Source organism: Dunckerocampus dactyliophorus, chromosome 5 (assembly GCF_027744805.1).
Source record: "Dunckerocampus dactyliophorus isolate RoL2022-P2 chromosome 5, RoL_Ddac_1.1, whole genome shotgun sequence".
In the NCBI taxonomy this organism is placed as follows: domain Eukaryota; kingdom Metazoa; phylum Chordata; class Actinopteri; order Syngnathiformes; family Syngnathidae; genus Dunckerocampus; species Dunckerocampus dactyliophorus.
In genome coordinates this window covers 1,867,199-1,894,138 of record NC_072823.1, presented here as the reverse complement: position 1 = coordinate 1,894,138, position 26,940 = coordinate 1,867,199, and the positions used below count along the sequence as shown (strand labels likewise).

The 26,940-nt window shown below is 44.1% G+C and overlaps 1 protein-coding gene across 1 annotated transcript in view; it reads left to right on the top strand.

Moving 5' to 3' along the window:
* Positions 1–26,940, top strand: part of LOC129181961 (tumor protein p53-inducible protein 11-like) — a 58,033-nt gene that overhangs the window by 9,319 nt on the left and 21,774 nt on the right. The window contains exon 2 of the mRNA XM_054777779.1: positions 25,930–26,069. Coding sequence (XP_054633754.1) covers positions 25,941–26,069 — 129 coding nt within the window. The 5' untranslated portion in view covers positions 25,930–25,940. The remainder of the gene's footprint in view (positions 1–25,929; positions 26,070–26,940) is intronic.

Sequence of the window (26,940 nt, the reverse complement as noted above, 5' to 3'; positions counted from 1 at the left end):
CTCCTACGCACCCACACGCACGCACATACACACTCCTACGCACATACACACCCCTACGCGCACGCTCATACACACACCTACTTACTCAAGCACGCGCACACACACACACACACACACACACAGTGATCGACTGCCCGACACCCGGAAGCCCCACCCTATCCCCCGTTGGTAACCCAAGGAACAGCGGAGCCGGGTACCCCGGGGTCCCAGACATACGATCCAGAACCCAGGCGCGGAGAGCGCGGACCGCTGGGGAGCAGGAAGACACCAGGCCACACTCTCCCAACGGTGGGACGCCGCCAGCAAGGCAGACAGGGGAGCCAGCAAGGAGGAAAGTGGGAAACTGAGCAGGCAGGCGGGAAAACGGGCGAGCAGCCAGGCGAACCACCACAAAGCGCCAACCGACACCCGCGGGCCAGCAAACCCCGAAGAGGGAGCGGGAGCACCACACCCCAAGCCGCAGGGAGGCCAAGCACCAGAGCCGAGAAGGCGAGACCAGCAGCAGACCAGCCGACGGCCCCCACAAACCACCAGAAGCCAGACCAGCCACACGCCACCAGAGCCGACAGCGCACCACCCGCGCACCGGAGCCCCACCCCCGACAAGCCCACAGACAGACCGGGGGAGGCGAGGACATAGACAGCGGCCCGGCAGAGCACAAAGCGCAACGGCGACAAACGCCCAAGCGCCCGGCAGAGCACAACCCCCCCCAGCGGGCCCGGCCCCAGGGCACCCGCCCCCCCACCCCCACCCCGCCACCCAGGCCCACAGTACCCGCAAGCATGACCAAGCCTCAACCCACCAGCTGGCCCGGCGCCCCAGCAGCCGCCACAGCGCAGCAACCACCAGCCGCCACGGCGGCACACGGGCCACCCGCAGCACCGGCACCGTCCCCCGGAGACCGCCGAACCCGCCCCAAGAGCGCAGAGGCGCCCGCAGCACGTGTCAGTCCAGGGGAAGCACCGCAAGCCGCCCCCCCCCGGCGCAAGCCCCGGCATCAACAGGCCCCAGAGGGCCACCCCAGGGAAGGGCAGGCGAACCAGACAAGGGCACCCCACAGGCCAGGTCGCCCCAGGCGAGCCACCGCGACGGCCAGGCCCCCGGCCACACCGCCGACCCTGGCGGGCAGACGCCGAGGTGCACGAGGCACCCCAATCCAGCCCGCCCCACCCGTGTATGTGATAAGGTGTGATTGTGTCTATAATGCAATTAAAAAAATAAATAAATAAATAAAATAAAATAAAAGAGGATGATGTATCTGTGTGCATGTCCTGTATATGGGGTGTATATGGATGATAGCTAATGGTGCAATTAAAATCGGGGGACAGCTGCCGCTCGGAGGGCCCTTCACCTGACCAGCCCCCCCAAACCCTAAGTGTCTACTCTGCGATTAAAATTGGGGGGCAACAGGTCAGTGGCACGGCAGGAGCAAAGGAGCCCCGCAAGGCAGCTCCCCTCCCCAATCACGCCCGACCACAGGCCACCCCCCAAAGTCCTATATATATGTGAGGTGGTGCAGTGGCACAGGAAGGACGGGGGCCCCACACCCCAACGCCGCCCAAACCGAGCAGGGGGGGACCAAGGACACATGGCTGACCGGCCGCCCACCACAGCCCAGGCTCGGGCGAGCCACAGGCCGCAGGACACACCACAGGCCCTACCCGGCCCGCCAGGATGCCCAGTCCGGCCCACCCAACCCCCCAGAGGCGGTACCCCCAGCTCCCCCCAACACCGGAGCCCCACCGGAGGTAGCGTCCGCAACGCCACGCCCAAACCGCCAAACACCACGGACCAGCCACACGCCCCAAGGCAGATCCGACCGCCACCAGGACAGCGGGAACTGCGCCCACGCGCCCCCCGCATACCACCACGGCCGGCAAGGGAGCAACACCACGACGACCACAAGAGCACCGGACCCCACACGGAGCGGGGCACGGCCACACCCACGAAGCACGCAGGCCAGAGGCGCCAGGGAGGGACAGAGAAGCAAGCACCGCAGACCGGCCACCGCCCCACCCCCCGCCCATCCACCAACACGCCAAGGGAGAAACCCCGGAGGGAGGGAGACAACCGCCGGCCCGGAAGCAAGGGACCAGCCAGACACCAGCAGGCAGCAGGGACCGCCCGCCAGCCCCCCGCCAGCCCCACCCCCAAGCCCCCGGCCAAAGCCACCCCCCGACCGCCCCACCCCGGAGCAAGCATCCCCCCGCCGATCCCGGGAAGCACCACGCAGATGGACACCACGCCGCCCACTCTCACGCGCACCCACCCACCCACGGCCCCCACACGCCCCACCCACCAAGCCACAGCGGCCCCGTCCCTGAAGGGAGAAAGGGCTCAGGTACCCGCGCCCCCACCAGGGGGAGAGGCCGGCCCCCACACCCCACGCGGCAGCCGAGCAGGAGGGCCCAGGGCAGACCCCGCCCCACCCCCAGAGGCAAAGGAGGCGAGGGAGAGCCAGCGCCACCAGCCGCACACGGGCCCCCCCAGCAGCAGTAGGCGCCCGGCACCCACCCCGCCCACCCACCACCTCGGAGGGCAACCAACGCCGCCCCCTGGGCGGCCCCCCCGACCCATCACCCGACCCGGACCCCTCCCGACCCCCACCCACCAGCCCCCCCAGGCAGGCAGCCCAGCAAAGAAGACCCGGGACACCAAGCCCGCCACCGCCCGCCCCCGAGGTACCAGGCCCACCCAGCGACCAGGACCACACCCCATGCCAGATGAACGAGACCCCCAGGGGCAGAGACAGATGCCCTCACCCCCTAGAGAGTCAGGTCAGGGAATTAATTATTGGTGCCCATATAGACTGAAATTCAGACATTTGTTCCTTAAATTCAGCAGACATTCTCTCCATAGCTATATGATCTAACAAAAGATTTTTGTAAAGAGCTAGGCTCAGTTTCTTCCTTGATTTCCAATTGATGAGAATGGTTTTCTTGGCAATGCTTAATGCAATGATGAGAAGCTGTGTTTGGTTTGTTTCTACATCAATTGTGGAGAGATCGCCCAGCAGGCATAGTAAAGGGGAGGTAGGAATGGAGAACCCAAGTGCCAAAGATAGGTACTCACACACTCCGTGCCAAAATTTTTTAATGGGAGCACAGGTCCACATGGAGTGTAAGTAGTTGTCTATTCTATGGTCTGAGCAGTGTGTACAGATGTTAGAGTCAGTTAAGCCCATTCTAAACATTCTATGTCCTGTGTAGTGTACTCTATGAAGGATTTTAAACTGAATCAGATGTAGGTTGGGATTATTGATTAACCGGGAAGCATTAAGACATATTTGCTTCCAGAATTCAGGGTCACAGCTTGTAGATAAATCTGAGCTCCATTTGGAGATTGGTACTCCGATTGTGTTGTCATTTTTTGAAAGTAGAATATATAATTTAGATAATGTTTTAGGGGCAGATATTTTTAAAAATTGGTCAATAGTGGTATTGCTTTCCCATGATATGGTCCTGAAACTTGCTTTAATTATGGATTTAATTTGTATGTATTCAAGAAATTTGTTATGATTTATTCCATACTGTGTAACAAGGTCATTAAATGAGAAAGTTGTTTCCTATAATTATATTTTTCATACAACTTATTCCTTTTTCGTGCCATGTTGGGAAATTTTATGGTTTCTTTTTAAGCAAGATGTCAGATTATTCCAGACGGGAGTGTATTGGCAAGGAGTGAGCGAGAATTTTGTTATTTTTAAAAATTCCCACCAAGCTGTCAGAGTGTTGCTTATATTTATACTTTTAAAACAATTATTTTTTCGGAGGATTTGGCTAATGAAGGGCAGGTTACAAATTGGGATTTTGTGGCTAAGTGATTGTTCGATGTCTAGCCATAAATAATCCAATGGGTTAGGTTTGATCCATTTTAAGATATACTGTAACCTGTTTGCAAGGAAGTAGTTGGAGAAGTTTGGGAGTTCCAAGCCCCCATATTCTTTAGATTTTTGTAATGTTTCGAGACTTATTCGTGCTGGCTTATTTTTCCAAAGAAATTTATTTATATATGAGTGTAATGACTTGAACCAGATTATAGATGGTTTGGTGGGGATCATGGAAAATAGATAATTAACCTTTGGTAAAATCATCCTTTTCACGGTGGATACTCTGCCTGTAAGTGAGATGGGCAAGGTTCTCCAACGTGCAAGATCATCCTCTATTGACTTCAATAGTGGAGTATAATTCAAGCGGATCAGGTCTGACAGGTTGGAGGAAATGTTAATACCCAAATACTTAATGTTCCCTGAACACAGTGGTATAGAGGGGGTGCTCTGGAAACCAAAGTTAATGGGCAGTACTGTGGATTTAGACCAGTTAATGGAGTAATCTGAGAAGGTGCTATAATTGTTAATGAGTGAGATAGATTCGTGAAGTGAAGACTGTGAATTATCTAGGAAGAGTAATACATCATCAACATAAAGGCTTATCTTATGATGAACATTTGTGGTGTGGATCCCTTTAATATTTATATGTTGTCGAATTGCAGCTGCAAGAGGTTCGATAAAGATAGCAAATAGTGAGGGAGAGAGTGGACACCCTTGCCTTGTACCTCTTTGTAAAGTAAATTCTGGAGAGATGTGATTGTTGGTCCGAACAGACGCCTTCGGGGTGTTGTATAGTATTTTAATCCATGTTGAATCTCCAAAGCCAAATTTTTGTAGTGTTGCAAAGAGAAATTTCCAGTTTACTCTGTCAAATGCTTTTTCAGCATCCAATGAGACAATTGTGGTTTCTAAATTATGGATGATAGAGTAATCAATCAGATTGATTAGACGGCGTACGTTGCTAGTTGAGTTTCTCCCCTTAATAAATGCTGATTGATCAGGGTGTATTATATGAGGGGTAACTTTTTCCAGCCTTATAGCTAACGCTTTGCATATTATTTTAAGATCTGCATTAATCAGTGAAATTGGACGATAACTAGAAGGTAGTGTTGGGTCCTTATTCGGTTTCAGCAGGTGACTGATTGTAGCTGAGTTCATGGTTGGAGGCAAGCGTGAACTGTCTTTAATTTCCAAAACCATTCTAAGAAATGTTGGAGATAGTGATGACCAGAATGTTTTATAAAACTCGGCAGGGAAACCGTCAGGTCCTGGTGCTTTGTTATTCGGCAACCGGTGTAGAGCGTTATGGAGTTCTATTAATGAAATGGGTAAATCTAAGTTGGTCACCTGTTCGTCATTTAATTTTGGTAATTCTATGTTGTTGAGAAATGTTTCGATATCTGAGAGAGATGGTTTAATCTGAGGTGTATATAGATTTTTATAAAAGCTCCTAAAGACAGAATTAATTTCTTCCGGGAGGTGAGTGATGTGACCTCCTGAGTTTCTAATGGAGGAGATAGAGCTTTTTTCTTGTCAGTAATTTCTTTTAAGTCTAGTTTCAGTTTCCTTAGGCTACTTAGAATATGCTCATCCTTTGAGTCAGCATGAGCGGTTTCGAGGAGTTGGATTTTTTTCTCCAACTCTGATTCTAGTAATCTCTCTTTCTTTTTCTTATATGATGAATATGAAATGTTTTTTCCGCGCATTACTGCTTTTGCTGCCTCCCACAGAATACTAGCCGAAACCCCGGGTTGGTCATTGAAGTCTAAAAACATTGTCCACTCTCTTTCAAAGTATTTTAGGAAGTCTGAGTCTTTTAGTAATGATGTATTTAATCTCCAGCATCTAGTAGGAGTGCTCATTGTTTGGTTAGTGAGAAAAAGAGAGACTGGGGCGTGGTCACTAATGGTGATAGGGTGTATGTGAATGTTTGAAATGTCTGATATGACTGAGTTGCTTGTCAAAAAGTAGTCAATACGAGAGTAGGTGTGGTGCACTGGTGAGAAATAAGTATATTCCCTGTGAGTAGGGTGATAAGAGCGCCAAGCATCACAATGACCAAAATCATTCATGTATTTCTTCAGTATTGATGTTGATTGAGACTCACGATGTCTCCCGGCTGGGCTAGACCTGTCCACTTCTGGGTTAAATACTAAGTTGAGGTCCCCTCCCAAGATCATATTTGTATCCAAATGTGCAGAGAGAGAAGAAAAGAAGGAGGGGTCGTCAACATTCGGACCATATATGTTGGCAATGCAGAAATGTACATTATCAACAGATATGTTCATAATTATATATCTCCCTTCTGTGTCTGTAATAGTGTTGTGGAGTGTAAAATTCACCCTCCTGTTAATTAAAATAGCTACCCCTCTCTGTTTGGAGTTGTAACTTGCTAAATATGTGGGACATGTGTGGGAACTGTGGTGAGTGAAGTGTATGGACAGCTGACTTGGACATGTGAGTCTCTTGTAATAAGACAATGTCTGCTTGGGTGTTCTTCAAATGATTAAAAAATTTTTGCCCCTCAAAATTTAAATCGTTCGATTTTATCGATTATCGTGACTCCTTTGAGTTTTGTTTTTCACGGCGGAAATAAGATTGTGTTTTGGTGTCATGAGCGTTTTAAATAGACATACTGTAATAAAACAGCTGCACCGTGAGGGGCTTCTCACTTTTGTAGCTGCTAAATAACATGTCTTTGATGTACTGTATGTTACATGTATTCATTCCAAACGGTCACACTTCTACTTGTATATTTACCAAAACCGCAGAGCCCATTAAATATTCATGTTGTGTTCTTGACCGAGCAGAGATTCCTGACGGAGCATTTTGGTGAAAACCGTTGCTACTTTATTGACTCATTTATCACTGAGCCGTCTAAAGTTGTTCCTCTGTGTTGAGCCTAAAAAAAGGGGATTCCCTTCCAATGTATACATATAGAACCACACCCAAAAGTTTACAACAAAGCTGAGATGCTAGGTATTGATATAGTTGAGTAATGCGTGTGTCCAATTGTGGAACGTACCAATAATAGACCAACTTTAGAGTTCACTCGTGTCAAAATTGGCGTGGGATATGAACGTAGCTACAGTTTACTAATGCAGTGAAAAATCCACTGCAACAACATGGGCTCCGTACATTCATGCTGCGTTTGCTGTGTGCAATACAAATGTCACATGCATTCACTTTTGTAGAAATGCGACCTTTTAGCAGGCACCCATTGTTTCCTTTTTGCATTTTTTTTCAATGGCCATTTTTGTACATTTTTGCCACCAAGGAAGTATATTTTAAGCAACTGAGTTTGCAATAAAGCTCACTGTAAGGACGAAGGAAATATAAAATGCAAATATATGCTAAGAGGCTAGGCTGGCGTTATAGTGTGGAGACACACACGCGAATATACAGTTGTCTTGCTGCCACAACGTGTCACCTTTTGGAAATGGTAACATATTGCGTTTACCCAAGAGGTAATGCTTTAATTGGATTTTGTCTGTGAACAAGATACCTCCATATAGCTTTGGTTGAATGCTGTCATGTTTCATCTGAAATACTGTGGAACCTCGGTTAACGTCAAAAATTGACGCCAACATTTTGCCTTGGTTTGCATACATTAGCTGGTAAGCATAGAAAATAAGGCAGGGTTCTTGTTATTAATACACTGCGTGTGTTTTTTTTAATTTATTACAAAACAGCCTTGGCAACATTAGCTCCAAGCCAAGCCCTTCTGTTCAGGCTAACAATATCGCGGTACTTACCGGCCTTCGCGTCTGGACTGGGCACACCTTCTCCCGACTTGCGCCATCGTCCTGTGGAAGGAGAGTAATGTTGTCCACAGATCCAGTCCCAAGGAGCCATATCCATGCATCGTTGTCATTGGCAATCCCACAAATGGCTCCCACAATTTTATCCTGTGATCGCATTCCTTGTGGGCACTCTGCTTTGCTCAAGACAGTAGCTCCACCTAGTGTTTCTAAATGAGAAGTACAAAACAGTTGAACACATCTTGTCAGTGACATCCATCCATTTTCTATGCCACTTCTCCTCTTTAGGGTCGCGGGGGCATGCTGGAGACTATCCCAGCTGACTTCGGGCGACAGGCGGGGTACACCCTGGACTGGTCGCCAGCCGGGCACATATAGACAAACAACCATTCACACTTACACTCACCTATGGACAATTTAGAGTCTCCAATGAAGCTAACATGCATGTTTTTGGAATGTGGGAGGAAACCGAAGTACCCGGAGAAAACCCACACACGCACGGGGAGAACATACAAAGGGAGAATCGAATCCAGATCTTCCCAATCTCCAGACTGTTACTGTGTGGCTAACATACTAAACCACTAGACCACTGTGCAGCCCTTGCCAGTAAAATAATCAATTATATTTGTAGATTTTGATATGGGCCAGTTAAAAATGGATGATGGGGACACACTTGGCCCACAGGCCGTAGTTTGAACACCCCTGCTATTTGCATATAAATGATGAATGACAGGGATAAATTAATATTTAGCGTTACTTTTACCTTTTTGTTGAAGGCGTGTGACTGTTGCCAAAGACTCTGTGCCAGCGAGATCAACACCTTCCTCTTCAACACCACCTTCCTGTTTTGTCATGAGTTATTTCTTGAATTCCACATTGTTTCTCACCTTTACGAAAATGCTGGCACTTTCAACTTTTGTTGCCTCCATTTTGGGCTGGTGCACATGAGAAACACGATATTGAATTCAAGAAATAACCCCGGAAGGTGGTGTTGAAGAGGAAGCTGTTGATCTCGCCGCCACATCATGCCTTTGGGAACAGTCATGTCAAGAATCACGTCTTCAGTGAAGGTAAAAAGAAATAATAACCTTAAATGTTCATTTATCCCTTTCATTCATTGTTTATATGTCTTTAGATGCACTTTGAATTGTTTCCTGCATACAAGTCTCTAACTGTGAAACTATAATGACGTGTTTTGCGTTAACATTTTTGGCTTTCTGGAGTGGATTAATTGGATTTTACGACGTTATTTCGAGTGGGGAAAAATTGATTCGGTTAGTGTCCGACCTTCTGGGATGAATGAATTCCCCTGGATGGTAAATTGTGCAGAGACTGTGATTTAGAGTTTGGTTTCACTTCAAATTCTGCCTGTGAAGTTTCGTTTCCCCCGGATTCTCTGCTTGCATTTCCAAGTTTTTCAAAGATGCGGGTTGAAGAGGTTGCAATGGTGAGCCGGATTCCATTCCTCTCTGCTTTTTATTTCACCGTAAAGATGAACATGTTTTGTGCTTACTCCACTTAATTGGTATTGATCTATGTCTCAAACCATGTTGCCGCATGAAGTACCATACTTAAATGTGCAACATGATCTTTTCCAAGAAAGATAGCAGTAGTGATAACAAATGATGGACAAACGTACCTGAATAACTTGCTGGTTAAACAATAGCAAAACCTCAGGCCATGTTATGCTCATTATTCTTTTAAGACCACTAGTCCCCATAATAAGAATTGTCCACAGTGTGGCCCGGGGTGGTATTATTTGCGGCCTGTGGCTGTTTTTGGGTTGTTGTTTTTTTTTTTAATTGGCTCGTGGCATCTAAAAAATATAATTTAACAAGAAAACTTGCTAAAATGGGAAAAATCAGCAGTAAAAGTTGTAATATCATGAACAATAATACTACATTTTAGAAGCATTGTAGTAGCAAGTTGAAATAGTCAAGTTGTATTTATAAATACAAAATATTATAGGAATAAAGTCAGAATTCTGAAAAGAAAATTTACTCGAAAAAAATTGAAACATTGGGGAAAAAAATTATAATTTTACGTGAATAAAGTCAAAATATTAAGGGGGTATTAGAATATCATGAGAAACAAAATAAAGGTGTCATTTCTGGAAAATTAAGTTGCGAAGAAGTTATATTATGGGAATAAAGTCATGATATTACAAGAAGAAAAATGTAGAAGATTATTTCAGCAGAAAGTTTAAATATTTGGAAAATTACGAACAGTGAAATATCAAAGTGGCCCTTGTATACTTTCATTTTTCAGGATGTGGCCCTCAGAAAAAGTTTGGATACCTGATTTAGAGAATTAATAGAGTATATTTAGGCACAATTCTAGACTGAACATTGGACACTCACACTTGCTGTTTTGAAGTTAGAATTTTTCCTTAAATAGATCAAGCTTGTGTAGAAAATAAAGTAATGGGTGCGGGAGACGAATGCAACCTTCCTCGTGATTAAAGGTCTGTCTGGTCATGCATGAACATCAGACATCCTGTGCAGGTAATGATTTGCCACCGGCCTAGGTTGATTCCCTCGGTTGTTGCTGTGTAAACTCAGCTGAGCCCTGATGGCATTTTGACGACTTGGTAAAAACCTGATTAGCAAACTGTGTGGGTGTACTCACATTTACCAAGTGGCATGTTTGGCATATCCGGACATGCGTGGCCAAAAAAAAATCGGATTAAACATGATCTCGTTCCATCAGACGGCTTCTGTGTTTAATGTGCGCTATTGTTGGTTTGCAACCACGTGGCCTCGAGGCAGTTTGTGTCATTTCCGGTGTTTGGATGAGGGGAAAACCTTTCAATACGGCCGCATACACGCTCTGTATCTTTGCAGTGTTTGGCAGATGAACGCGGTGCAGGCCGTTGAAATTATTTGCACCCAATTATGTGAGTGCACATGGTGTGTTGCATAAAGACATGAAAAAGTTGAAAACAAGGTGATCAAGCAGTGGTTAAAGCTTAATCGTCAGACATCATGAATTTAGCAGATGAAAATATTGAGGACTCCACCTTGATAAGTGAATTTCTGCCAACTCAGATTCAATATTAATAAAGTGAATATTTTCATAGTTACGGCGTAGAAAACCTGTTTATGATCTTCTAAATACGGTTTTAAACATTTATTAGCGCCCTCAAGACATGCAATGACACCCATACACTCCTGATCAAAATCTTAAGACCGGTGGAAAAATTGCAAGACTTTGCATTTTGCTGAATGAGGTTTTAAGTGGAGCTACAATATGCAAAAGAAAGAAGGGGGAGTGAGACAAAGAACATTTGGAACTTGTAACTTAAACAAAAAAAACCCAAACTGAAATAGGTTGTTTATCACCTGATCAAAAGTTTAAAACCACAGGCTATAAAAGCCAAAATCTGCTCAAAATGTTCATTTTCTGTCATGCATTCACACTGTCATGCCCTCCTGATGGTAAAGCTAAGAAGCTTTCTCTTTTTCAATGTGGTGTTATTGTGGAGCTGCATAAGCAAGGCCTCTCGCAGCGTGCCATTGCTGCTGAGGTTGGGAGCAGTAAATCAGTCATTCTTAGTTTTTTGAAAGATCCTGAGCATTATGGAACAAAAAAGTCAAGTGGTAGACCCAAAAAATGCCACCTGCGCTGAGCCGGAGGATCCGATTGGCTGTCCATCAAGACACAGGGCGGTCTTCCACCCACATTAAGGCCCTTACTGGTGCCGACTGCAGCGCAATAACCATCAGACGGTATCTGCCAGAAAAGGGTTTAAAAAAATAAAAAACAAATTCAAAGACCCCGTCTCCTTCAACACCACAAAACTGCCCGTTTAGACTTTGCCAGGGAGCATCAAACATGGGACATTGAAAGGTGGAAAAAGTTTTACTCTCTGATGAGAAAAATGTAACCTTGACGGTCCAGGTGGCTTCCAACGTTACTGGCATGACAAGGAGATCCCACCTGCGATGTTGTGGAGGGGGGTCCATCATGATCTGGGGTACTTTTTCATTCAGTGGAACACCGGAGCTTCAGGTGGTGCGGGGTCGTCAAACGGCGGACGCTTACGTGCAGATGTTGCAGCGGGCATCCCTCATGACCGAGGGCCCTCGTCTGTGTGGTAACAGCTGGATTCTTCAACAGGACAACGCTGCAGTTCACAATGCTGGCTTGACCAAGGACTTCTTCAGGGAGAATAACATCACTCTTGTGGACCATCCTGCATGTTCCCCTCATTTAAATCCCATAGAGAACATTTGGGGATGGATGGCAAGGGAAGTTTCTAAAAATGGCCGTCAGTTGATGCCCTTGGTGAAGCCATCTTCACCATTTGGAGCAATGTTCCCACTAGCTTCCTGGAAACACTGGCATCAAGCATGCCCAAAGCCATTTTGGAAGTGATGAACAAGAACGGTGGAGCTCCTCATTACTGAGTCCTACTGAGAACATTTTTTTTTCTGGTTTTTGTTATTTTTTGAGTGATGGTCTTGAAATTTTGATCAGCTGATAAACAGCCTATTTCAGTTTAATTGTTGCTTTCAATAAATGACTTTTTCAAAATGCTTTTTGTCTCACTCCCCCTTCTTGTTTTTGCATATTGTAGCTCTACTTAAAACCTCATTAAGATCCAAATGTGCAAAATGCTAATTGTAGCAATTTTTCAACTGGTCTTAAGATTTTGATCAGGTCCGTTTTCACCTTTTTAAATTTGTATTACCTAATATAGTAGATACCATCACAGAATATAACACATATTGGACATAAATAATATAACAGACTCGCATGTTTGCAGTTGCTTTTCTGAACAGCGCACTTCCTGCGGTGGCTATTGTCTCATCGATGTGTCGTCATGGCGGCTTTAAACGGTTTGCACTTGTATTACCCAATACAGTCAAACCTGTCTCAGCGGCCACCTGCCTATAGCGGCCACTGAAAAATCCCCCGCAGCAAATTTACATGTTATAGACCCTGTGTATAGCAGTCACCTCGCTAATGCGGCCAGCGGCCACCCATTTTGTCTCCCTTGGTCAATATCTGACCGCATATAGGGGCCAAATTACCGACTCAAGTAGAAGCTTAATGCACAAAAAAGTTTCGTTTTTTAATCAATGAAGCCGTCGTGTGTAGACTTTAATTACTGAGTCGTAGCTCAGTCACAATCATTCACAAGATCCACACAAACTGTCAGTTCTTCGACATAAAAAAAAGCCGTCTTCTTTGGAGCTTGCTATTTCCTGGTCAAACATGTAACTTTAAGAGCATTTGCACCAAAACATTACCGCAAAGTACGCTGGGAACAGGACGTGCTCCCAGCGACGCTACAATACAGTACAATACTGCATGCACGCTAATCATGCTAGCATGCATGCTATCGTATGTTTTTAAAAAGGCAGCGGGAGCAAAACTAAGTTGGGTTGTACTTAATTGAAGTATTTTAGAATGTACTCACGTTATTTTAGATCAATTCTCATCCACAAATCCGTCAAAGTCCTCATCTTCTGTATTCGACACAAAAAAAAAGCCGTCTTCTTTGGAGCTTGCTACTACAGTGACACCGTTTATTTCCTGGTGTGAGACAATGTGCACTGGTCAATACTGTAATGCCGCTTGTTGTGGGGAAGGAGAGACTCACGTCGCCAATGCACTTTAATGGCTTTATTAACAGCGGAGAACACTGCAGGACTTTACATCCACGCCAACATAAACACACTTCCCAACTCTCTCCAAACTCACAGCTAGCACTGAGCCTAGCTCTCCTGCTCGGGACGCCCACCGTCACTTCCTGATGAATGACACTCTGCCGTATAAAAAGTAAAATATTCAAAACAAACATAACAAAAGACAATACTAGCACAGCTTTGTTCTGTGGGTGGTGGATAATAACAAGCCTAGTAGTGCTGTACAACTTTTATCTGCAGTCCCACAGTGCCCTCTACTGGTCTACATTCAAAATGGCCGCCAACCTGTCTATAGAGGCCACATGTCTATAGCGGCCACTTTTGCAGTCTCCCTCTAGTGGCCGCCATAGACAAGTTTGACTGTATTTCGTATACCTAATACGAGTAAATAAGACAAAAATAAAATTCTTGTTCGTGTGTGTCACAGTAAATGTGTTCCTTAGCGGACCTCAGTAGCGGGCAGACAGATGTGTCGTCGGAGGTTCAGAGTTGAGGTTTAGCTTGTCGTGTGTTATAGCCCCAACAGTGTCCCGTGTTGTTATTATGATTATTATTATTGTGCCTGTTGTAAGATAATTGAACTTTCAATCAGTGCTTTTTCTGGCGATCACGATCCAATGTAGAATACAGTAGAGTGGTGCCTTGGTTAACATCATTAATCTGTTCCAGAAGGTCCGACGCAAACCAAAACAGACACAAAGCATAGAAAATAGCGTAAATCCACGCAGTCCGTTCGATACAAACCAAAACCATTAATACGAAACACACTTTATAGACAATAATTATAGATTTACATGCTGAAAATGATGCAGAAATAATGCCAAGTGATGGACAACTCAACATTTAACATCACTTTTAACAAGTTTTGTTGGGGGGTTGGGGGGCGGAAACCTAGAAATCACTTAAACTAACATAACATTAACACATTATTCTGCTGCAGCCACAGTATGATCTAACTTTGGGTATGATATAACACAAGCAGGTATGTTGTTTGACTGGCGGTGACTGGCTTGAACAGATCTGTGCAGACCGCAAGATGCAAGACGAGTGAGTAGCGATCTCTGTTTAGTTAGCCTTGAAATTTGACACGAAAAGCCACATTTTTATTCTAAGATTTGTAGGATATATGTAATAGAAAAAATGTAGATTTATTTACTGACACTGACAGATCGACTGTACGAGTGACGAGTCGCTGTGTAGCGAGCCTTGAGATTTGATGTGAAAACCCATAATATTGTAAGCTTTTTAGAATATATCTAGTTGGAAAAACTGTGGATTTACTTTGCTACGCTTTTCCATGGTCAAATGTCTTCTGCGTTTTTGTCTTTTTGTGTATTTCCAGCTGCGTGTGTCAGTGCTTGTTTCTCCCGGTCTGGCTGGAAGAAAGATAGTCGAGACAGCTGACGGTAGAGGCGCCCTCCGGTGATGAATGAATGAATGATGAATTCAGTCCCAAACTTTCCTGCATCTAAGGCGTAGTATTGTAGTAAACTGTCCTCAAAACGTGCCGAACATAAAACCTTTGAATCTGACGCGGTGTTGAGGATAAGCGGCCTAGAAGGTGGATGGAACTGGGGGTGTCACAAGGTCTCGTGAGATCAAAACGTGGCAGAAAAAACTGTCTGATAATATACAAATGCCTCTCGTATTGATTTTTGTGGCACAGGAAACCATTTGCACTCTTGTCAACAGAGAGAATGATGGACAGACTAGTCCCAAAGAGAATGGCGACCCGTCTTTGTTTGGCTGCAGACGTGTGCAGCGGCATGCTCTGTCTGCTTACTGATAAGTGGGAATTGATTCAGTTGAGACGGACAGAGTTGTGTCATCGCAATTACAACAATTACTGGCTGATGAAAATACTCCCATAAGGTCTGTTTATGAAAAGCTGGAAAAGTCATCATTGAAAAGTCTCAATAATGAGACCACTATGCTGCTTAGTTATCACTGTCCCTGTCATCGGAGCAGATTCTGTCACATGTTCAAAGTTACCATCTTTACCATTTGTGGTGGTTGCAATGTTTGAACAGCCGTTGTTTATCTTCACTGACCGTTTTACAGTAATCCTTCATTTATCACGGTCCAGTGAGCATGCTAGCAGTGCTACCAGGCTAATGTTAGCATGGTAACATCGAGCATAATAGTGGTAAGTCTTTTATATAAGTGTCTACCGCTGTAAAATGTTTGTATGCTAACATTATCATGCTAACCAGCTAACACCTAACGTGATGTGCAATGTACCGGGAAGGCTAAATGTCCCAAATGAAATGCCTAAAAATGCTACTATGCTAATGTTAACATGCTAGCAATGCTAACATTAGCATGCTATCACCTAGCATGATAGTGCTCAGTGTTTTTATATATGTGTCTACCCATGAAAATAGTTAACAATGTTAGTATGCTAACATTAGCATGCTAGCAATGTTAACACCTAGCATGATAGCACAATGTACCAGGAAGGCTAAATGTCCCAAATGACTTGAGAATTTGGACTTTGGAAGGGTCTGAATCATTTGAGAAATGTGCAAGTAGAAGTAGTTAGAACTCTTTAGATCAAAGGCATTTTGCATTCTGAAAAATGGGAAAGGCAAAAGTGGGAATTCTCGGTGTATGGAAAAGGGCAAGAATGTTAATTAATTAGTTGAATGCTTTGATAGTGGAACAGTCTGAATCGATTCAGAAATGTGGAAGTCGCTAGAACTCTTTAGATTGAAGGCATTTTGTTTTCCGGAAAAAAAAATGTCGGAATTTGTCTGCTGTGGCCAATAGAATGAATGTCCAGACTGTGTTGAATGAGTTGATGTTGGAATGGCTTAAATTGGTTGGAAAATGTGGCAGTAGTAGCAGGTAATAATAATTAGTTGTAGGGACAAGGGTGAATTTTGGGAAAAATTTGAATTGTGGAATTTGGATCACCCCCCAAATTTAATCCGTTCTTCCATATCCCAGTTCCGACAATTCCTGAAAATTTCATCCAAATCCATTCAGAACTTTTCAGGTTATTTTGAATGCAAACAGATAAACGGTGGCAAAAACATAACCTCCACACTGCGCTTCCGAGGCCATTAAAAACCTGTTGTTTCGGCAATCATGTCTGGTGCCTGTGTGTCTCACTGAACAATACAGTAAAATTACTGACATCTAGTGACCAGTGTAGAAAACTGCATGTCATCACAGTGTCTTTGAAAGTGTCCTAATAAGGATAAAGCGGTATAGAAAATGGATGGATGGAAATGCTTAATTTTCCAGCAAAAATATGACCAACATTTGTCCCTATTCAACCTGTGACGGAATGAAGCTGTGAAAATGGAAGTGGCGGTGAGGGATTACTGTCATTTCACTTCACCTTTCACTTTCCTTTTCTTTATACATGGTGCCGCTAGAAAAGTCTGCCTCCTGCGTGTGAAACATAATGGAGGTTAAAGTTGACTAAAAAGAACAAAAGTGACATTCTCGTTCCCTCATTTACGACTACATATTACTCTGCCCACGCGGTCTTCTGCAACGTGCACATAGCCAGTTCTTCCTCTTCTTTTTGTATAGCATTAGTCATTTATGAGAATGCATTCAATCATAACCACGTCACGTTGTATAACGAGGACCACCTGTAGCACAATCTTTTAACATTAACAATGTGTGGACTCACAAAAGAAATGCGTTGCCTGTGATCTCTCAAAAAAATCTGATTTTCTATCTTATTATTACACATGCACTTTGCCCAAGTGTTTGTGTATTCCTATTGTAATGATCGTGACACACCCCGCAGTGCTGAAAGCCAATTGTCACGTGTTTGTTTCGGGTCACGTGTCGGCTGCATAACGGCCAGACGTTTCTACTGCTGCAGACTCTGAGACAAAAGAGTCTCCTGTGTTTTGTGACACAAACCATTTGTCTGGCCTTTGCAAATTACAGAACTAAGCCAGTCAGCCTGCAAAATAAATGAAAGCTGTTACCATGAAGGGTTGAAGCAGTTGAAGGTTTAAAAAAGTCAAACAAAATGAACACAACTTGCAAGCATCCCACAACAAAACACAACACAGCCATGACAGAGAAATATTCACAACAATAACACAAAAACAACAATCACTGATTATGAGTATGATAGGTTGAATTCAGACCTTACAGTAGTGTGAAAAAGTGTTTGTCCCCATCCTGATTTATTATTTTTTTGCATGTTTGTCACTCGAGGAAAAGGCTTCTTGAGACGTCATCTGTACTTCTGTGAAGAAGGTGTCGGACGTTTCGCTCCTCATCCGAAGAGCTTCGTCAGCGAACTAAAAAGTGCTGGTAGCTTAGGCCTTAAAAACAGTAAGAGTGGGCGGAATTGGTGTGCCAACACCCTCCTCCTATTGGTTCGTTACACTAAGCCTGGGCGGAGTAGTGGTATAATCCTATCCTGTTATTAACACCTCCGATAAAAGGGAAGTGTCGCTCCCTGAATTGGGTATGAACGACTCTGATACTGGCTTGTTAGCATCTATTGTTCTGGCTCGGCCCTGGCTTCACCTCATTTGCAAGACTAATAGCTGTGGGTTTTGGTCTCAGTAACCTGCTGAACACAGGCTCCAAATTAAACCTCAAACCACCATTCCGATTCAATGATGGGTTCTGTTGTTTGACAAAAATGGCTTCCTTTACTCCTCTTTCAAACCATCTGTTTTCTTTGGCCAAAATCTTTACCTCGCTGTCCTCAAAAGAGTGATTGGTAGCTTTAAGGTGTAGATGTACTGCTGATTGAGGACCACTAGAATTGTCCCTGCGATGTTGATAAAGCCTTTTTTGGAGCATTTGCTTAGTTTCCCCAATGTAGTGCTCTTTGCATTCCTCATCTTCACAGTGGATGGAATAGACCACATTGCTCTGTTTTTGGTTTGGAGCCTTGTCTTTAGGATGCACTAGTTTTTGTCTCAGGGTATTTACTGGTTTGAAATAGGTAGGAATTTTGTTTTGCCATAAGATCCTCTGGAGTTTTTTGGAGACCCCAACTATATAAGGGACTACCACTCCTCTCCTTTTTGCTTCTGTGGGCTTTTGGGTTTCTTTCCCTACTCTCTTCTTTTGACATTTGTTAAAAGCCCACCGCGGGTACCCACAGGTTGAGAGCGTTCTCTGGACATGTTGTGTCTCCTTTTCCCTTCCATCAGCACTAGTTGGTATTTGTTCCGCTCTATGTTGGAGGGTCCTAATAACCCCTAGTTTATGTTGTAGTGGATGGTTAGATTCAAAAAGCAGGTATTGGTCAGTGTGTGTGGCCTTTCTAAAGACCTCTGTAAGTAGCTGTCTGTCCTCTCCTATAATTACCTTGCAGTCTAAGAAGGCTAATTGGTTCTCTTTAGCGTCCTCGCGAGTCAATTTGATATTGGTGTCCACCGCATACCAGCATAGTATGTGTGCTTTACGGCTTAGTTCATCAGCATCCTTGCACTCACTTAGTGCCTTCTGTTTAAAACCGAGATATTCCCACACTGGGCCTTCTGTGCCTTCATTCATATTAGCGTATGCTGGCTCACAAAGCTAACGGCTAACCCTCGGGGTCCACTCACTAGTCGAGGCTCAGTGAGAGGAGGGTTCACTCTCTCCATTCATTCCACTGTTGAACCAATGTGCACACACGGGTGCAGAGTTAACCCTCTTGTCATCAGGCCTGTGTGGTTTAGGGAGACGAGGAAAAGAAACACACACACACACACACACACACACACACACACACACACGCATGCACGCACATGTCAATTTATCAAGGCCAGCATAATTATCGACTTTTTTTTTATTGTTTGTTTTTTTTTTTACACCTGCACAGGATTCTCGCGCCTCCTCTCACATGTGTGCTAAAAATAAGGAAATGAACTACACGTCTTTAACGAGAAAATGGCTGACACATTGGTCCTTTTAAGGATCTGTTGTACTGGTTGACCTTCACCAAGCAGTAGTCTGTGTAGACATCCTCTCTGACGTTGATTAAGCCTTGAAAATAATTCTGCTCGTCATCCAGCAGTGCTGCCTAGCAACCAGGTAGCGCCCCAGCAAGCGAGACTAGCCCATCTTTGAGCCGCTCGCATAGTTTCATGTCTTGAGATGGAACTAAAAGTATTGTTTGGAATGTCCGTTTACAAATCACCCTCACAGTAAAAGCCCATGTCCAAGAATATACTGTTGATGTGCTCTTATTTCTGCAGGTATGTCATGACCTGAAAGATCTGTGACAAAAGACCTTTTCATTGCCATCGCTGTTGACAGGCTCGAGGCTCCAGGATGTGGGCAGTCAGGAAATTGTTGCACTTGCTTTATCGCACACTCAATAACATCGGCTAAAAGGAAATGTCCCTTCCTTTTCAGAAATGTCTCTCATAGTATGTTAGATAGAGGAAGTACTCTTCAAGATGAATATAAGTTAGGGGATCCACATGAAGAAAATGAGGTAAACATGTCTTCAAGTAGAACACTCACTTGCTTCCTTTTTAACTTTTGAGCGTATTGGGACTAGCATTGCAAGTCACATTTTCCATTCTTTTAAAGGGTCTCTGACATGACTTATCAACTTTCCTGCGGAAATAAGAGTTCCCACAAATCACGGTCAGGTCTGGAACTAATAAACCATGATAAAAGAGGGACGACTAATGATGATAATCATCATAATAGGACGGGCTAAAGTTGCAGCTAAAGTCTGAACCCCCGGCTTCACTTCCTGTCTTCCACACGTCCGGAACACATTTACATACACACACACACACACACACACACACACACACACACACACACACAAGCATGAATATTATTTATGGCTTATTTTCTCTGATTATGTCGGGTCGGGGAATGAATCATATTGCACGTGTGGTTCAAACTGGGTTGCCTGACGTGTGGCATCCAAAAAATAGGTTGACAAGCTGCCGACCCAATGGAGACGCTCTTTGCACATGCGCACAATGGATCATGTTTCTGTGCCGGATCGAGCAGCGGTGATGAAAAAGAATTTGATTGGAGGTCACCATTTTGTTATTCCCAGGCGGCGTCTGCGCATGCATGCTGCTTCCCACGAGATCCCATTTTTCTCGAGCAAGCAGGGAAAGGAGGGCCACATGGTGGTCTAGTGGTTAGCATGTTGGCCACACAGTCACAGTCTGGAGATCGGGAAGACCGGGGTTCGATTCTCCCTTGGGGATTTCTGTGTGGAGTTCCAACATTACAAAATTAGGTTAATTGGTGACTCTAAATTGTCCATGAATGTGAGTGTGAATGGTTGTTTGTCTATATGTGCCCTGCCATTGGCTGGCCACCAGTCCAGGGTGTACCCCGCCTGTTGCCCGAAGTCAGCTGGGATAGGCTCCAGTATGCCCCCGCGACCCTAATGAGGAGAAGCAGTATAGAAAATGGATGGATGGAAGCAGGGAAAGGAGAACAAAGAAAAAGATTAAACGCTATTGTTTGTCAACAGAAAACTGTAACTGTATTTTCTACTTCCAGTACTTGGGTCACGATGAGGAATTATGACAGCATACCGATAAATCCAATTAAGAAATCAGAAAGGATGGCTCCAACAGCTCTTAATGAAAATAAAAATGCTTAAATGAGGAGAGGTTTCCCATACTGTGCTGTAGGTGCGTTAGCGTGAGTAAATCAAGCGCTCTGTTTCTCCTATGTGTGACGTGCTGTCAACACATGTTGTAAATACAGTAAATCGCGTGGGACCTCCCACTGCCTCAGACAGCTCGCAAGGGAGCTATCTAACGCTACGCAAACACTTTGCGACAAGAGGAAAAAAAACATCCACACTCAACAAGCCAAACCCCACCAGCCACCCAACACACCATAACGGTGCCCCAAAAGCCCACAAAAACGGCCACGGCGCCAAAGAAGCTGCCCGAAAGCCAGCCGCAACGTATTTAGAGCGGCAGATCTAAGTCATTAACACTGATTGTTCCATGTGACTCCACAAGGCAAATGCCACCGAGGTGCCAATGTCTCGGATCTGGCTTACGTGTATTCAGTCGGTGTAGTCGTATGTTATTTGCAATGGATATAAGGAGGTTGAGAGGCTACTGTGCTCATGTTATTTTTGGAAAGTAGAAGATAAGCAAGGTGGTTGTGTATGCCCCCCCAAAAAGTAACACATTTGTTGTTCACACCCGCACACTGCGCACTGCGTCATCCGTATCAGGACCCCCCCCCCCCCACCGCATCTCATGTCATTCCCATGGCATCCCGGGGAGTTTCACACATTTCCCACTCGTCTTACTATGTTTAGCAGATTTTCATTTCAACAGCATGTTCTGCCATAAAACCCTGTGCAAGAACGGGGAAAGCAATACGTCTTGTAACGTACTGCAGACAACAGGTGGATGTACCTTCTGGTATTACTATTCTTGGCCAGCATAGGTGTTTGATTTGCTTTTATGACCAGCTGGGCTGACTTTGCTCATAGCAAAAGTCACGTTTCCAGCTTGTGCCACTATTCTGTTTGCGTCATTATCATATTGTCATCTTTATTGTGTGAATAGTTAATCACTAAAGCATTTGCAAAGGCCAAACTGATTTTTTTTTTTTTTTTTTTTTTTTTAGCAGCAGCAGAATGAGAGGGTACTTGCATTCACACTCCAAAGTGTTTTATTGTTATATTTGTAAGTGCTCAGGACACAAAAAAAAACCTAACAAAATGAAAGTACTCACTTCGTGGAACATTTTTACATAAACAACTATGAACAACTATGAAATAGGAGCAAAATGAAGTTGTGATTTTGACACATCCCCAGCGAGTATTCTGAACCGACACCATCTTGGTTGTGGCGGTCACGACCACAACACGTTCCACGAACCATGTTCAACCACATGCAACATGAAGTCACAGCAAAGTCAAGAAAGTGACATTCACAACAGTAACATTGACGGATTGTGTGTTGTGATAACTATGATGCAACACACAAAAATGGCCACAGGTATGTTTTTTTTGTTTTTGTTTTTGTTTTGTTTTTTACTGTCAGTAAGTGGCACTGACAGCTCTATGCACACGGTATAAAAAATTGCAGTGCAGCACAGCCTATGGCTAGCAATGGTGCCAAGGAGAAGCCAGAGCCTGGAGAACCTTCTCCTTCATCTGGGAGCAACAGGGCTACCAGCTGGAACAAGCATCGACACATGGATGCCAGTTCTGTAAACACGCTAATTAGATCAACTTTTTAAGGCTAACACACATCGATTATACGATTACCCTTCTTGCACGTATACAGTGGGACCGCCACATGCTGCATGTGCAAGACTCACAGTGCAGCATTAACATTAAATTCTCAGAAGAAGATGAAGAAGCCGGATGGACCGTTTTCACCAACAAGGAGACAAATTCATGCCATAGAAGCTGAAAGTCAATACAGTAATCCCTCGTTTATCATGGTTAATTGGTTTCAGAGCGGACCGTGATCCTCATTTACAAATTAAATATTTTTGTAGTTGGAGCACAGAAAACCTGTTTACTTCTCGGGAGAATGACCCAGTTAGAATTGTCATCAATTCAACCCCTCATGTGTGTTGCATTTTTCCCAGTTTGAATTGTTTCTCAAGAATCATTTTATCCCTGAGGAGTGTTAGTGCCTCTTCAACTCTGGTTTGTTTCCACATCCTCCTTCATTATGAAAACATGTCGTGACTCCTGTTGACTGAATACTAATTGAATGGTCTTGGTGTATGTTGAAGTATCCCCTCTGGTGTCAGGAATAATGTCAGCTGAATGATCATTGGCTCTCAGCTGAGACCTCATCGTCATAGCCAGTTGCAATCATAACAGGTGTTTTCTATGATGAGAAGGTGATTGGACCATTGTCAGTTGCTAGGCAACTGCATCAGCACTGCATTGGCAAGTTAAGAAGCTGTGTTAGACAGATTCAAAGGGCAGACCCAAGCTGGGGTATTTGAGCATACAAGAAGAATGTGTGGTTTACTAAAAGAATGTAAAGTGTCGCACAATCAGGGACCACGGTGCTGAAGCAGATCAGCACTGCAGGGATCATGGCTCTTGTTAGATATATTACAAGTCCATTTGGAGCATGCTGCACAACAAACCCAAGCAAAACTATGCAAGATGATTTGAATGTGGGTTTTCCATTCGTATGTTTTACTTTTCTGTTTGGAAAGAAGAAAGATTTTGAAGACATAAGCTTCGTTTACTCGTCTTTGAACGCATTTTGTCCCCATAGAGGTACGCAGTTTTGCGGGTAAACAGGTGTGACATGTGTAAACTGTGCGGGGGCTGCGTGCCAGTGCACAATAAAAAAAAATAAAATCAAATGTTCAAAATTTGTGGCACGCATAATTTCCGTGTACCTGTCTTGAGCGCACGGCAACCTATGCCTAAACAATGCAGGCAATGCACAGCAAAGCATGTCTCATTCACATGAATGGGTCAACTTTCCACCACCTCTTAGAGCAAGTCGGGGGGAATTCTCACGTCATTATGCCCAAAGCGATGTCTTCTACAAGTAGTCAGTAATTCCTTCTCCCACGCTGTCCTTGCCTCCTTTTTTCTGCTTTATGCATCCCTCCTGCTCTTTGCACATACTCTTTCTGCAGGTGCGAGATAGTATAGACCTACCTTTTCATTTCTGCATGACCTTCTTCTCTGGAGTTCAACATCTTAGGTCCCTCGCAAATAGAGGAATTAACAAAGCTAGGGTGCTGCCTGCTGTTTTGTGGCGTCACGCGGGAGGAAATAATGCCAAGGCTGCTTCACGGATGCACGTAGTCCTCTTGTCATGCACGAGATGTATGCAGTACTTGACAAGGTGTAAATAACTTATAACTTAGGTGTTAATAGCGTGGTCAGTTTGTGCCAATGCGCACTATGTTTGGTCACGAATTGCGTGCCGTGTGTGTTATACGTAAACAGAACACAAACCATGCACAAACTAGTCTATACTTTTTCAGGTGTGCCGTAAATAAAGATCACACATTGTCACGGCAAATTGCGGGACAGTCCAGAGGCAAAATGGGTGCAAGTGTAAACATAACAAAATTATATAACAGTCATAATAAATGATAGCAAATATATAATAACTGATGAAAAGGTCATTAGACAGCATAGTGTGGCGTGCTCTCCTTCTCTGTCTCTCCTCATCTTAGAGCGCACAGCCTTTACATGGCTTATTGTCTCTTATTATATTGGGTAATAGGAGAGTAAAGGTGACTGTTGGAATGTTATTTCATGTCTACAGGGCTCTCATGTTAAATTTATTTAGAAAGTCAAACAGGTTTTCTATGCTCTCGAGGGATCTCAATGTTAAAAAACATATTTAGAAGGTCATTAACAGGTTTTCTATGCTCGAGAGGTTTCTCATAATGTTAAAGTGTATTTAGAAGGTTATAAACAGGTTTTCTATGCTCTAGAAGGCTCTCATAATGTAAAAAAAAAAAACTGTACTTAGAAGGTGATAAACAGGTTTTATATGCTCTAACTACAAAAGGATGTATAAATAAGGATTACTACTCAGTGGAAATTCACTCATCAAGGTCATGTCTGGAACCAATCGCAATAACCGACGGATTGCTGTACAGTATATTATTACTGTGTGTGTGTGTATATACAGTATATATATATATATACTGTATGTATGTATATATATATATATATATATATATATATATATATATATATATATATACATTACAGTATATTATCAATCTAACAATAGTTAATATTATGGTTGCAGCGCTGTACAATCACACTAGGTGAGTGTATACTATCATTCACATTATGCTGACTCATTTGGTCTGACAAAATATCTACAAACCTTTCATATTCACGACAATAATGTGCTTTGATTTGATGAAAAATCCCAATGGAGCTGTACTGAATTGTAGACAGGCCATTCTGTGTGTGTATGGGGGGGGTTTGCACACATGTTTGTGTATGCCCTTTGACCCCCAGCGATTCATCAGTGGTGGAGGTTGTGATTATTGAGCCAACGATGATGTCTCTTGATTTGACTATTGCTTGCCTATGTTAAGTCCTTATAGGAAATGCTCATTAGCACAAATCAATGGGCCCTCTGCAGTGTGCCCTGCTGTTACGGTGGTTTACATTGACAAACCTTCCTTTTAACATAGCAAAAAGCTTTAAGCTGTCTGAGACGCTTATGATGATTTGTATGAGTTAATAAAATGTGTGTGTGTATGTGTGTATTTAAGTATTGTGGTGGACAAACAATATGACTTTGATTGCTGCAAATTGTTTTGCCACTACATCCATGCTCCCTTTTGTGCCAGCTAACCAGATGAAAATGAAATAGATGGAAGAAAATAATGGTGCATTGATCCCCCCCCCCCCATGAGATGAGACGTACTACAGATTTATCTTGTTGAGGGTAGTCCATCGTATTCTGGAGCAGAAGCAGCAGCCCCCTTCTTTCTCCTGCCTCAGATACCATCCACAGAACAGTCCCTTTAGTTCAACTGTGAGCTAATCTGATCCTCCAGATCAGGGGTGTCATAAGTGCAGCCTAGGGGCCATTTGCGGCCCACGGCTGTTTTTTAATTGGCCCTGTTGCACATTCTAAAAATATAAATTAACAAAAAAACAGCAAAAATGGAAAAGTCAGCAATAATCTTATTTTTCAGTACTGTATGTGGCCCTCAGTTGAAAACACCCCTGCATGTTTTCCAGTACGTTCAAGATTTTTGTGTTTTGTTTTGTTTTTTTCCACAGGCGTGTGGACCATGGCTGCTAAACCACACCCTCCTCTGATGAAGAAGCACAGTCAGACTGATTTGATAAGCCGCCTGAAAAGCCGGAAGATTCTTGGAGTTGGCGGAGAAGATGACGATGGGGAAGTTCACCGTTCAAAGGTCAGATTGCTTTTAAGGGAACGCATTCCAGTGATGTGGATTGAGAAACGGCAAATCGTGGCTGGTGTAACTGTGAAGCAGCAGCACATACATGAACGCACAGCCTCTGAGAAAAGCTATCTAATTGGCCGATGACTCTTAAAATGTCCTTTTGTGTGCATTGGCTTCTTATGCTTCAATGAATCTAGTTCACACAATCCCGTGAGCTCCCGCAGCTCCTGTGAGTAATGGTTGGCTGTCCTTGCTTGACGTGTACATTATTTTAATGATCCTTCACATGTACAGTACATGCACATATGGACAGTGATGCATTTCCAGTAATACATAGCGTTGGGTATCATTTACATATTATCTGATACCGGTGCCAGATTAGTACTTTTGAACCCGTGTCCCAAATGATGCTTAAAAAAAATTATAGCTCTTACACGGAAACTAGTCTTTTTACTAGTGCTAACCGCTAAGCTATCTTGAATATCCATCCATCTTCTGCGGCGCTTATCCTCACTAGGGTCCCGGGTATGCTGGAGCCTATCCCAGCTGACTTCGGGCAAGAGGCGGGGTACACACTGGACTGGTCGCCAGCCAATGGCAGGGCACATATAGACAAGCAATCGTTCACACTTACATTCATACCGACGGACAATTTAGAGTTGCCAATGAAGCTAACATGCATGTTTTTGGAGTGTGGGAGAAAACCAGAGTACCCGGAGAAAACCCGTTGTTGTGCATCTGCTGCCGGGTCTGTGTAGCGCAGTTTCTTTTGTTCGTATGCCTCTTTGGAGGAAACCTCCCATGGGACTGTGAGCTCTATGATGTAGACTACCTTTAGTGAAGGGGACCAATGTCCAAGCCTGGCCTGAGGTTGGCGGTT